At 39.7% G+C, this 15,214-nt stretch overlaps 1 protein-coding gene across 4 annotated transcripts in view; it reads left to right on the plus strand.

Moving 5' to 3' along the window:
• Positions 1–15,214, plus strand: part of Reph (Regulator of eph expression) — a 62,199-nt gene that overhangs the window by 32,425 nt on the left and 14,560 nt on the right. For all 4 annotated transcript variants that reach the window (XM_089731717.1, XM_089731715.1, XM_089731714.1 and 1 more), the window contains one exon: positions 12,035–12,141. In XM_089731717.1, coding sequence (XP_089587843.1) covers positions 12,035–12,141 — 107 coding nt within the window. The remainder of the gene's footprint in view (positions 1–12,034; positions 12,142–15,214) is intronic.

Here is a 15,214-nt window from a genome sequence, read left to right on the forward strand (position 1 = left end):
GACACCCAACAATACAATATAACAAAAAAAGACGCGCTGCTCTGTCAAAATAATACAGCCATTGTCAAAAGATACCCCACCTCATACATGAAAATCTATTCAGGCATTTGAAAGTTACTTCTTCTTCTTCTTCTCATGAAGTCACTGTTTCTCTCCAGATATTCCTATATTTTACCTGGTGGAGAGCTTTGTTGACCGGCCTTTCTAGCTGCTAAAAGTGCTTAAAAGTTACAGAGATGAATCGATAGAGAGTAATAATTATTATTTGTTCATTTAAGATCCATGATTTGAGTACATATTTTTGTTAAGCTCCCAAATATTTCGCAACTCTGTAATAGAGCTTACAAAATTAAATGAAACTCCATATATTGTTGAACGTATGCGTTACGGCTCTGGCACGCGAGCGGGGCACGGGACGAGCGGTAAAACTGAATTTTACACAAACATTTAACAAGTTTACCGACTTGCATCGGCCCGGAATAATTTGGCAACGTTTCTGGGAACTGTATATAGTGGTGAAAACTTAGTGCCTATGCCATTAGTAACGTAAATACATAAACACATTGGTCAAGTCGTCGACTGTTGCAATTCAGGCGAAAGAATTGGCATTTCTAGTAATTTATCTCTCCGGTTCTATCATTTTTTGCTAGTTTTAGCCATAGCATAAAATTAAATTTTCTTTCTAGTTCAAGCTTTTTCAAGAGGCAGGATAACTAATTTGTAATATGTCTTTTTAAATAAAAATTCACTACTAGAGACCCGGTACAATTATTGTGTACCAACAAGTCGAAATTAGAAGGGGTTTCTCTTGCCATTTGGCCACGGAGCTAAATAACTCTAGTTGTATATTTAAGTCTCTATAAGAATATCGTAATTTCAGTAATGTAGACCCAACGATTATGTCTGAGTGCTATTGAACCAATCAGTCAGGATATTTAATTTTATAACTAATTACAGATAACCTAATAGGAAAAATAAGTCGATTACGCGCACATTATAAGAACTTGTTTAAATAGTCATCTTCCGCTAACAATCTCAATAACTAGCTAAAATGGCAAACTCTAAATATTCTATGCACTTCGTATTAAATACTTACGACATGACAAGTCAGATAAAGTTGCAGATCTCTGCAGAATGTGTACGAGGGGTCTTGTACGGTCACGGTCACACTGAAACATTACGCGATTTCTAACTTCACTAATAAATTACCTCAACATCCGATTCGACATTAGTTTTGTAACGTTCTATTAGGTTTTACCAGATATTAATAGATAATAAATTAGATTTGGAGCCTCTGGGTCTGCGGAGGGACTTCGGTTCCCTCTGTATTTTGTACCGTATGTTCCATGGGGAGTGCTCTGAGGAATTGTTCGAGATGATACCAGCATCTCGTTTTTACCATCGCACCGCCCGCCACCGGAGTAGGGTTCATCCATACTACCTGGAGCAACTGCGGTCATCCACAGTGCGTTTCCAGAGATCTTTTTTGCCACGTACCATCCGGCTATGGAATGAGCTCCCCTCCACGGTGTTTCCCGAGCGCTATGACATGTCCTTCTTCAAACGAGGCTTATGGAGAGTATTAAGCGGTAGGCAGCGGCTTGGCTCTGCCCCTGGCATTGCTGAAGTCCATGGGCGACGGTAACCACTCACCATCAGGTGGGCCGTATGCCCGTCTGCCTACAAAGGCAATAAAAAAAAAAAAAAAAGACACATTTCGGTAGTTCGTGTATTTTTTCCTATCTATTCTAATAACCTCGATGGGTTATACTAGATTCGCAGAACGAGTAGGTGAGCTCACGGGACTCTAACCTGATGCTAACACAAACCCTAGCAAGAGCAGTGCTTCGCAGAATGTACCACCGGATCGGAAACGCGACCCACTGAGAAGATCCGGCGAGAAACTCAGTGAGCTGTGTCTGTGTGTTAATTTACTCGCCGAGTCCTTCGTCGCGAGCGACAGGTTCGACGAGAACGGTGACCGGTATAGTTGGTCGCTACGCAGAGTAATGCAGGAGAAGATTAAGTATTAAAACTAAAAGCATTTACATTTACGCTATCATAAATGTTGTAACAATTGAATAATGTTTTCATAATTTCTTCGGAAAAAACAACCACACCTGTGCGTATTCGCAACTACCTTCACTCTGAGCGTATTTAAGCTTCCGTGCTGGAATCATGGTTCAGGCGGCTGGCCGATCCTTCGGCTGGTCGTAGGACCGTCGAGGCGATTCGCCCAGTCCTTGTGGATTGGGTGAATCGTGACAGAGGACGCCTCACTTTCCGGCTCACGCAGGTTCTCACTGGGCATGGTTGCTTCGGTGAGTTCCTGCACCGGATCAGAGCCGAGCCGACGGCAGAGTGCCACCATTGTGATTGCGACTTGGACACGCAGAGCATACGCTCGTCGCCTGCCCCGCATGGGAGGGGTGGCGCCGTGTCCTCGTCGCAAAAATAGGAAACGACTTGTCGTTGCCGAGTGTTGTGGCATCGATGCTCGGCGACGACGAGTCGTGGAAGGCGATGCTCGACTTCTGCGAGTGCACCATCTCGCAGAAGGAGGCGGCGGGGCGCGTTAGAGACGCGTAAGCCCGCCGCCGTCGAGCGGGGGCCAGGGAGGCGGATGTCGCCCAAGCCCTGGCCCTCTAAGTGTTTCGGGTCCCCCTCATATGTCGGTCTGGGGACCGGCGAGGGGGACCTAAGAAGACGTCGTGCAAGCTGTTCTGCACGCGTTTTACGCAAGAGCATCCGGGTGATGGAAGGCCGGCTATCCTCGACCCACGCTGGCTCTGACCCAGCGGGGTATTCCGTAGGATAGCTCAGTCTAACCGGCGCCATCTAGACGGGCTCCGGATAGCCTGCCGACCGAGAGGGCTGGTGGTCGTGGCGCCGACGACCGCCAGTCTGGCGTCCCGAGGGGGAGGGTGATGGGAGAGATGTGCTCCGCACTAAACACTTCACTTTCCCCCCTTTGCCTTTTCATGAGTTCTGTCTCATGTGAGGTTTGGACGTTGGTTGTTGAGCGACAAGAGGTTTTAGTCGGTTCGACTCCGACATTCTCCGCCCGCCGTCCCCAGTGGAGGGCGGAAGTCCGGCGATTTCCTCCTGACAAAAAAAAAAAAAAAAGTATTTAAGCTTCCCGCCTACCCACTGCTCATCTCCTTGGTCCGGCGATTTCCTCCTGACAAAAAAAAAAAGAAAAAAGTATTTAAGCTTCCCGCCTACCCACTGCTCATCTCCTTGTGAACACACTAAGTATGTACCTGCTCGTAGCGCCGGATGTTGTTAAACGAAAATAAACGCGTTTTAAAATCAGACCGACGGTTAAATTCTTATTTTCGATCATCTCTACAACATTTCAACGGAATTCCGAAGCGGTTTTATACGACTGGAGTATTAATGAGATATTTATTTATTATTTAGAACTAGCGACCCGCCCTCGCTTCGCTACGGAAACATAAAATTTTATTATTAGCTGAGTCCCGCGATGTAGCCCGCGGCTATTGTTGTACCGCGGATGACACCGCGAGGCGAAGCTTATATCATCAGCTACATATCAGTGAAAGTCCCGTCAAAATCGGTCCAGCCGTTCTAGAGATTAGCTGGAACAAACGGACAGACAGACAGACAGACAGACAGACAGAAAGACAAAAATTGTAAAAAATTGTATTTAGGTGTATGTGTACCGTATATATATTATCATACGCATGTAGTAAAAAGCGGCTGTTTAAATATTACAAACAGACACACCAATTTTATTTATATGTATAGATTACGATTAAAATTATTGCAATGAATATTCTTGTAATAATAAAAAGGACAAATATGTGAATTTTAATTAGGCAATGGCGAAGTTTACGGACAATAAACAACTCACATCCTATAGCAAATGACCCTGACTCTCTGTGAGTCCCAGACGTTCCAAGATGGCTCGTTTAAACAAATCGTTCTGAATTAAATCGAGCTTAACCTGCTCAAATATGTCAAGTGTTAAGTTGTTATACATTAATCCGTCATCGTATAGACGAGGCGAGGTAGCGGGAAACAAGTCCCGTTTAATTGGAAACCGTGTGCAATGTCTCATTCACGGGCCGCGTTCGTGTGAACTCCTACCGATAACAATCGAAGGAAATGTGAATCGAATGTATACGTGATACCTGGTAGTGTCGCGTTACAAGCTAATTGTTTCTCCGAGCACACCGGAGCGACTGCGGTCGTTTGCCGGCTACTGCGGTGAGAATACCACTCGCATGAACTGTCTCCGTGCTTTCAAAACCATACCAATGATAAGCAATGTCAATAAACTAGGTATTTTACATAATTCGGTCACTCGATTAGAGATTGACGAGAATCTTTGTTGAGCCCATAGACATCTACAACGTAAATGCGCCACCCACCTTGAGATATAAGTTCTAAGGTCTCAGTATAGTTACAACGGCTACCCCACCCTTCAAAGCGAAACGCACTACTGCTTCACGGCAGAAATAGGCGGGGTGGTGGTGCCTACCCGTGCGGACTCACAAGAGGCCCTACCACCAGTAAAACAAACGAAGAATCTTGACTTAGGATCCCCATTTGTCTGATTCACAGTAGATACTGTTCCTTATCTACTAGAGTCACAAACCTCAAATGGATGTGCTCTTTAGAATGCGATTAAACCTATTCAAGCTGATTTTTTTTAAAGACATTAACAGTATGTACTTCCAGCGTCTTTAAGATTCACCAGAACGGGTCCAAGTTGTGTAATGTTACATACGACATAAATAAAATTATCGTTCGACCAATTAAAACCCCAACACAAATATTGTTATAGCGCTGTCGTAAAATTCTAATTTGTTTTGTTCCCGCTCTTGGACCGTGATTGACTAACGCTTATTTATTTTTTTATCAAAAAGATTAAAAAGTCTAGTTGGGCGATCGGAGCGTGAAGGCGGCCATGCTGCTTCTGCGCCGAATTGCGAATTACATCACCGTATCGTGCAAAAAATGGCGTGTACCGCGTACACTAGTAGCATGGGATGTGGATATCAGACGCGAATAAACAACACGCTATAAATGTACAACGAATAACGCGTGCTATGCCACATCTCTCTGAATCTCATCAACGCTTAGACTTAATTAGGCTTATCGTACGACGAGTATCCTTGAGGAACTTCACTTAAATGATAGTTGGAGCTATAACACAGTTCCCGCACGCGGTTCGACTAACGAATAACCGAATGTGACGTTATTATAAATTAGCGCGCTATTTTTGTATTCGTCGCGCTGTCGGTATTAATTTTATTTGAACACCACTAGTGCTCGGTGAGTGTTTGGCGTGTACGTAGCGGGGGGGCGCGGTGGGAGGCGCGGCCGGCCTTGGCCTTGCTCGAGCCACGTCCAAGGTGAAGCGCTCAATTTTACATTACACACCGTAATTATACATACGCCCACGGCTCGGCCGTCACTCGCTGTCTGTAATAAGACTGGTTAGACTCAATCGAGTCTTGAGAAGCTTTTTTTTATTGCTTAGGTTTGTGGACGAGCTCACGGCCCACCTGGTGTTAAGTGGTTACCGGAGCTCATAGTCATCTACAACGTAAGTGCTGCTACCTTGAGATATGAGTTCTAAGGTCTCAGTATAGTTACAACGGCTGCCACACCCTACAAACCGAAACGCATTACTGCTTTAGGGTGGTGGTGCCTATCCGTGCGGACTCACAAGAGGTCCTACCACCAGTAATTACGCAAATTAAAATTTTGCGGGTTTGATTTTTATTACACGATGTTATTCCTTCACCGTGAAAGTCAATCGTGAACATTTGTTAAGTACGTATTACATTTTATTAGAAAAATTGGTCCATCGCTATATACGAATGCACCGGACGTCTTATCCTTTAGACCACGACCACTTCTATGTCATGTTTTTTCTATAATAGCTATGAATGCACCTATCAACTTTAACGTTTCCAGTATTTTATTATCCAGTATTGGTAGTACACACAATGCGGAATCTATGTAGGTATTAACAGCACCTATGCTGCTACCTGCAATACGATATCGGAGACCCGACATTAGAATAAAGCTTGCCATTCAAATCCTTTAGCATTATTGCTCTGCGGCAAAGCAGACCGGTAGTACAACCCGTACTGATTACAATACGTCGTATTAGTAGACTCAACATTGAGACGAAATAATTATTTTGAGGAACATAACTGCGTCCGGCACATAGGTGTAGAAATAATAATGTGTTCAGTAGTATGATACCATCGTGTATTACTGATGCTATTGACGACTCTACGATAACACAGACGGTAAACAGACATTGTTATTGACACCTTTCCAATATCCAACGTGCTAAAGAAACAGGTTTCCATTCGATACAACGTTACTGTGTTTCTTTATCAGATCGTGTTGTCGTGAGAACCGGTATTTTGGTTTATTTTCGACTAAATCATTTAGATAAAAATATATTAGCGAAAACCTTTAAAGAAACCTGCATAATTGAAAAATTAGAGCAAAACAACATCCACTTTTTCTTATCATCGACTTGATAAAATGAGATGAAGTGCTTATCATAAACAAACCGCGCTTATATAATGATTAAATAATTAATAAAAATCACGAAAAATCACACGCGAACAGATGATCAGATCAAACTGACAATCGTCCGTGACCACGAACTCTGTAAAGTATGCGAAACGTCGCAATTAACATAATATTATAACAATGACAATAAACAAACGCTACATCAAACATTAAAAGTAGTTCCAAAAGTTTTTAGTCTGTGGGATTCAAATCGATAGTAGCAAAGGAGAGACGATATAAAATACATTGATTATATTTTTTAAAGGACCACGACTGTAATATTTGACTGTAAAATAGACTAGACGCACGAAAAATCAAACGCATCACTATTGCTTTGTTGGCTGTCGCTAGTGTGAAGCGAGTCGGATTGGCTTCGATCCAGCCTTCACTGTGTATGCTTAAACAATCAAAACATTATTGAACCGTTGCTCTATAGAATTTTAATCAAAGGTTAGCCAATAGTGTGTAACAGCAATACTACCTAATACTGTTTTCGGTTATAACAAGTATCGGGTGTTACCGTGACTTGGTAATAGGTAATTTTATTATTATATATTCTTTATCAGTATATTATATTTATATACTTACGCATATATCTTCGGTTACCAAAAAAGTTGAGGATTACATAGTCGACACATGGAATTAGCTAAATCAAAGTAAAGTGCCGACTTGACATAATAGAGTCGCGACAGAAAACAGTACAAGATTAAACCCCTAAAGTGGGCATGAATCATTTCGACAGCTCGCCACATAAACATACTACAACTAGCCGATTTTTGTTTTTCTTTCAGAATGTCAAAATGACATTTAATGACGTAGCGTAGGGCTTACTTCAGGGTTTGATTCACAACAAATAATTAATTTTGTAGCTAACCATGACTGATGGACAGATGGCAGAAACCATTTTTTGTCTAAATACCAAAATATACATTTTACTGGTGGTAGGACCTCTTGTGAGTCCGCACGGGTAGGTACCACCACCCCACCTATTTCTGCCGTGAAGCAGTAATGCGTTTCGGTTTGAAGCGTAAGGCAACCGTTGTAACTATACTTGTTTTTTTTATTTTTTTTTATTGCTTAGATGTGTGGACGAGCTCACAGCCTACCTGGTGTTAAGTGGTTACTGGAGCCCATAGACATCTACAACGTAAATGCGCCACCCACCTTGAGATATAAGTTGTAAGGTCTCAGTATAGTTACAACGGCTGCCCCACCCTTCAAACCGAAACGCATTACTGCTTCACGGCAGAAACAGACAGGGCGGTGGTACCTACCCGCGCGGACTCACAACAGGTCCTACCACCAGTAATTACGCAAATTATAATTTTGCGGGTTTCACTTTTATTACACGATGTTATTCCTTCACCGTGGAAGTCAATCGTGAACATTTGTTGAGTACGTATTTCATTAGAAAAATTGGTACCCGCCTGCGGGATTCGAACACTGGTGCATCGCGCTCAACGCGAATGCACCGGACGTCTTATCCGTTAGACCACGACGACGACTTGAGACCTTAGAACTTTATCTCAAGATGGGTGGCGCATTTACGTTGTAGATGTCTATGTCTCCAGTAACCACTCAACACCAGGTGGGCCGAGAGCTCGTCCACACATCTAAGCAATAAAAAAAATACATATTTGAGGGTTTCAAAATTTGTATGTGCATCCAAGAATCAATTAGGCGATCCAGAACGATGTTTCCGTTACGCCACAAGAATTAACTTTACCGAATAAAAGATATGATCTGTAACACATAATATTATTATCATCAAAGATACTGGTAACACGAGCACGTCATTCTCGTTTGTATGTGCGGCGAGTACTCTCAAACCAGTTTAGAATCTTGTCGAGATCATTACCATATCCATAGAACGGATTCAAGAATAACAAACAACGAATTACGAATATCAGCAGATGTTATAGTTCGCATCAGCCGAGGCTCAAATTGGATATTCTTTTCAGATGTCATGAGTTATACAAAATGTTCACGGTGACTCACGGTAACATCGTATTGATAGCTCCTTTTGCATTCCTTGTAAAAGAATCTATATTTGTTTGTTAAAAATATATAATCGAAACCGTCCATTAACCCGCGCCTGTACACTAAGCGCATATATCCTGTACTAGACTAGTACTTCCAGTGGGAGCGTTACAAAGAAATTAATTAACTTTTCAGACAGATCTTACAATTTGCACGGGCCAGTTTTGAGCCTAAAACCATACTGTTTTTCTATTATGCATAGAAATAGATAGTAATAAAAATAACACATTATAGAGCAAGGCATGTCATTTAATAATTCAATCGAAGATTTGTTCCAGTCCAACACACAGATCAACAGAGAAATAATAATAATAATAATATACACAAATGGGAGTTATATTTATAGTAATACAAATAATATATCATAGAGAAAGGCCGGTCATCTAATTTTTTAATCGAATATTTGTTCCAGTCCAACACACATATCAACAGAGAAATAATAATAATAATATACACAAATGGGAGTTATATTTATAGTAATACAAATAATATATCATAGAGAAAGGCCGGTCATCTAATTTTTTAATCTAATATTTGTTCCAGTCCAACACACATATCAACAGAGAAATAATAATAGTATACCCTAATGAGAGTTATATTTAACCTAAAGAACCCCTACAGAGACGGGCGTTTGCGTTCATACCAGGATAGCGGTTAAGGCCACGTCCGACGCTTCGAACGAATGTATTGAAATTATTTGGTTCACGGACCTCGATGACCTTTTGGCTTCAGTCGTTTACCGCAAATGCCACCTGCCCGCCCATAAAATAATACTCAACTTCTATTAATATATTGTAAATCACGCCGACCTCATGCTTCCAGCTTATTAGCCGTACATTGTTTAAGAAGACGCTTGATGTATGTATGTGGAAACGACTTAGAATATGTAGAGACGGTATCTAAGTCTCTACTCATTGCTATACCATAGAACAACACTGATACCCATGCTACCCGGCCTTACTAGTATAAGGCGACGTGAAATTATCTAATTTGGTATGTCCATTGGTATTTTTACTTCTATTAACAAAATTAATACATAATTGAAATTAACAAAAATTGTCCATTGTCCATTGGTTATATTTTTTTTATTGCTTAGATGGGTGGACGAACTCACAGCCCACCTGGTGTTAAGTAGTTACTGGAGCCCATAGACATCTACAACGTAAATGCGCCACCCACCTTGAGATATAAGTTCTAGGGTCTCAGTATAGTTACAACGGCTACCCCCCCCCCCTTTTTTGTTGTTGTAGATGTCTATGGGCTCCAGTAACCACTTAACACCAGGTAGGCTGTGAGCTCGTCCACACATCTAAGCAATAAAAAAAATTAAAAAAAACAAGTATAGTTACAACGGTTGCCTTACGCTTCAAACCGAAACGTATTACTGCTTCACGGCAGAAATAGGCAGGGTTTTGGTACCTATCCGTGCGGACTCACAAGAGGTCCTACCACTAGTAACTATGTAGTTAAATTTAACAAAAAAATTACATTTCATTGGAATAACGTCTACCCTAAGCTTCAAAGTGGAACGCGCGGTATATAAATAGCCAAAATAAGTAATCTTACGAGCTCACAGCATGTCATGTCACTCACACATGTAAAACTAGTTAAATTGATATTATCACAGACTGCCAAATGTACTGTATTTGCTTATCGACGATAAAAATCAATGTGTTCAAGTTATACAACAGTTGTACTTAATATACATGCTCCACACTATTCCGCTTGTGAATAATTGAAAGACACCGACGAGTTGTTCTGCTCCGATGTTATCTCCAACTTCAAATGTCATTTACATCCGTCAATCTTACTGAAGCGTTACCGGCTAAGATATAAGAACTAAATTCGTAAAGCACTACAGTCGAAATAGTGGTAAAGTTATCGTGGGAAAACGAAGATCAAGATTCAATGTGCCGTTGACGCGAGCGAGTCACGAAACGTCAAAATGTCCTGCTGTAACCACGAGCTTCGTGTTTATGTGTGTAATATTAGGTAGTATTTTGAATAGGTATCGTTATGGTTTATCTAATTAGCAAATGCTGCATCATTATTTATTATCTGCGCCAACCGGTCTCAAAAAGACAGATTGCGTTTGAAACTTCAAAGACAAACTCTAAACCCGGATCCTTGAAAGGTTTTATTTATCTATAAATAGCAGTCTGAAGTAAAACTGATAAGTTCATATTATAATCGCCTGATACTCATACTCGTATCTCTTCAAAAATAACAATGATGAAATGTGTGTACAATATGTACATATATTATGAAAGATCACGATAAGCTTAATATTTATCGAATGAATTGCATATTATAGTAAGAAAACATTATATACTTCATTATTTCTTAATGTAAATCATCAAAAATTAAAATCATTATGGTTATAAAATATGTAAATAGATAATTAATAATTATTATTTAAATTCGCAGCTTTAAATAGGTTTCAGTAAATAAATATATAAACTAGAATTTTTGAATTAATTAAAAAAAAAAACTATGGTAACGACATGCGACACGGTATGCAAATGGCACATGTTGAATGGTACGTGGCATCAGTTACGTCGATATCCCAACATGACACACTGTGTCCGGCAGGATAAAGTTTGTAAGTCAGTATCGCTATTGACTGACAGACGGACAACGCACAAAAAACATTGAAACGTTGTATGGCAGCGTAGCTAAATGCCGCAATCTAAAGTTCTTCACGTTCGTCTGTCCGTGTATTTTTACTCGCTACTAAAGTATACAATAAAATTCCAGTGGACATTAGGCATTAAACGCAAGCGGTGCTTTTAGATCGTTTTTTTTTATACAGAGGTCGCCAAACGGATTTTTTATTTCATTATCCGGCCGCTGGAAGAAGGTCTTTCTAGCGGATGACGATCGCACGATGTAGTTTTGAGGAGAGGTTTTATTGCTTTTATCATTGGGTTGAGGAGGGCGACAAAAAATATGTGTGATTAAGAAATAAATCGTTGTGTCAACTTGGGAGTGAATTTTTGTAATTTGGTGCTAAATGTGATATTGGTTTGAGCGTATTCTTCCGACGGCCGGACAATAGGCAATAGTTGTTGCGATATGCGGATCTCTGACTGACTTGATGGTACAGTAGGTGGTAGCGCCTCTGTTGCGCTGAGGGTAGTGGGTTCGATTCCTACATCGGGCAAACAATCGTCTGATGAACAGACTCGTTTGATTTTGTCTGGGTCTTTATAACACATATTCTATATTGGGGCCGGATTACCGTGCGTGATTTATTCCCAGCTATGTATTATTTTTTTATTATCAGTTATGTGAAGTTGTAAAATTGTGTTCCGTGTTCTACAAAAGAGGTTTATAGCAGTTGGTAATGACTAGACCACGACGCGCCTAGTATTGCCAATGTTCATAACGAATGATGCGATAAAATCATGTTATCTGTCTACTACAGGTATGACTGGGGAGGCGTGTGCATGCGGGCCGACTCCTGCCAGACTTTTGCCTGAACCAGAGCCCGATCATCTCTACGACCACCATTCGTCTGAAGAGGAGCTCGAGGTAATTGCATTGAATACAAGCAAACTTTTTTGATAGAATTAATTTTCATAAATATAGGAATTTAAAATTACAAAACTTGCGATTATTGTATTTTTTGCGGTTTTCGCGGCTTTATACGCACCAATAAAAATACTTTTACGGTTTAATCTCAGTTTAACTATTAAAAACTTTCGTTTTTTTTTTATGTAATAACTTTACAGCCTAGCCAAAAAATTCGAAACTCGAAGTCAAGATTTGTAAAATGAAAATAAGAATCGCGACATTAATCTCCTCTTAATGGTTTAAACCATAAAAGTAATTTAAATCACTTAACTTATATATTTACAATCTAGCTGCAATCTTTGTATTTTATTCGGGTGTGGTACAGCAATACGATTTTCATAAACACATTCTTCTAATTCTTCATCGACATCCATGTTTTCTTTTAAAACGAATCATAAAAAAACCTGCGTGTATAAATTTTAAATGTTGAAAAAAAAAACTCGATTGTAATCAACTTGAGTCAAAACCATGTCTCGGGATGTTGTTTTATTTATACATATTTTAAAGAGTTTTCCCAACGCGCTAGATTCTAATATGCGTTGGCGCGTGGTAATCAGTTGGAGATTTTTCCAGTAATTGTTGACAATAGCGTGAAACCTAGTACATATAATATAATTATCGGACATTAAGGAGGGCGGGAATTGTTTTAGCAAATGAATCTGTTTCATGCATTTAACGAAGCAAGGCGCGACGCCGGCGGAGCGTGACCGCGCTTAGATGATAGTTATTAATAAAAAACATTTGTAAATGTAGACTAGAGGCATTTGGGTTTCTGCCTTAACTTACAGTCTTATCAAAAAATATAACATCTTAGTAGATCCAGACGGCGACATGACAAAACTGTAAACAAATAGATTCTCGAACGTATGTTCTTGAAAAAGATAATGGTAAACTTTTACCTTTAAAAACTAATAAATTTCATATACGGCTTTTTAGACTTTAGGTCGGTGAAGTAAAAATGTATTCGAAACGCTATTAAACACCCGTCAAGAACGTTTGCCAAATCACCTATCACAATAATTACCCGTAATGCTAACAGTTTATTTGTTCAAATATATAATCTTGAATATCGATAAAAGATAATAAATATTACCTTCATTATGTTGATATGAAATCTGCAAGGAAATACGTTATGTTAAGATACGTTATCGTTGAAAACAATATAAACAAATAAGTCCATATGTACACATAATTGTATTGAGATGTCTATCGAATATTTATGTATCGATTATTTATAAAGAGTTCCATGAGCGCACTAACCTATAGACACAGCCCACTGATTTTCTCGCCGGATCTTCTCAGTGGGTCGCGATTCCGATCCGGTGATAGATTCTGCACTGCTCGTGACAAGGTTTGTGTAAGCAAAACAAATATATCAAATACTTAAATGCTTTTTTGAGAACAAGTATACTACTTACTAAGCGGAATACATTGCTGCTTCGTGGCGAGATGTGTACCTTATGTATATATTTATTACGGGATTGATTATATTACACGACAATACAACTTCATCGGGGACCATGTGTGTGAGCACATGTTAGTTCTTAACTCTAACATGGAACTAAAGAAATAACTTGTAAACACACCCAAATCCCTGAATACATTATTATCTCTTTCTTTTATTTAAATTGATGACGTTAAACACAACCATTATATTTAATTAAAAATAAAAGCGCTTATCTGGGTCGCACGAATAACCACTAACAACGATTAAGCATCTCGGTATTATTCTTAATTTAAAATTTTCCAGACGTTTCCAAGGCCTTAAGGCTGAGCCCTAATTAAAAGACGATTTGAATTAATTGAGGAAGGCGGTTGACTTTTTTCTTGCGTACAAAAGATTGATTGAACGTAGGCAGACGCAGATGCTCAAGTTCGTTTAAAAAAATAGAGACCATTGTTTCAGTTACGATAGGATTCTATCATTGAATTGTTCTATATATCGCACGTGTACATAATATATGAGTATCTGTCTATAATATGTGCTTGGACAAATGAACCACTTCCCTTCAAAAAATCTATGTAAAGAATATAACGGAATCTTTTTACCCTCCTTGTAGTCCTTGTATTTATTTATGATGTCAAAATCTGGTGGTGTAGACAGGTTTCTGATAATGAACCATTGAACACTAATTAATTACCTTTCTCTAAAAAGTGCTATTCACAAACCGTGTCCTTAGAAATATTAGCTGCTATTTTCTCATAGTCAACTCCCCACCAGGTTTTTATAGTGAAATCTTCAAAAAAGAGCTATCTAATTGTATCAACCCGATTCCTGCTATTTGCCAAGAATAGAAAAGAATCGATCGTGTTACTATACGTAAAATAGAAACGTGTGCAAATCCCTCCCAGTGGGACCAGTTCCAAAGAGTAGAATTAATAAATTATTTTTCCGTAAAGTGCCGTTCTGAACACACTTCACATAATTTTAGGGTCAGGTGGATAATTTGATACGAGGCTAGATCTGCTATTCGGGTTAACTTATTAATTCTAATAGAACGAAGCTGTAAAGCATACATTGTCACAGAAGTAGGCACGACTATTTATTGCTACACCACTTACCTAAGTAAATACAATAAAAACAGTATCTTACTTCTATGTTGATTAGAAATCGCAACCACAAATCTTTTAAACTGGATGCTGCAAATTCTACCATTTTCTCTTTAGAAACGTGCCGACTGCCTAGCTAAGTAGCACATTACATATTTCTACCTATTCGTTGGTGGCCTAAGGGGCTATTCCAATTATGTGCGGATGGGTTGATGAGCTCACGGGGCTCAACCTGAACTTGCTAACACTAGCTCTAGCATGAGCAATGCTGAATCTACCACCGGATTAGAATCGCGACCCGTAACGCTGCACGTCGAGCATTCGACGAGAACATTGGACAGTGTTTGGAGTGCCTAAAAGCACCAAGAGTGAATCAGGATGATCCAAAAAGGCATATTTAGGATGATGACAGTTATGTGCTGCCTCGTCATCTGGGTTGAATAATTTAGTTAGAGGCGGCCACGATAAAAGGGTTATCGTT

The sequence above is a fragment of the Bombyx mandarina genome, chromosome 12 (assembly GCF_030267445.1).
Source record: "Bombyx mandarina strain Sakado chromosome 12, ASM3026744v2".
NCBI lineage: Eukaryota > Metazoa > Arthropoda > Insecta > Lepidoptera > Bombycidae > Bombyx > Bombyx mandarina.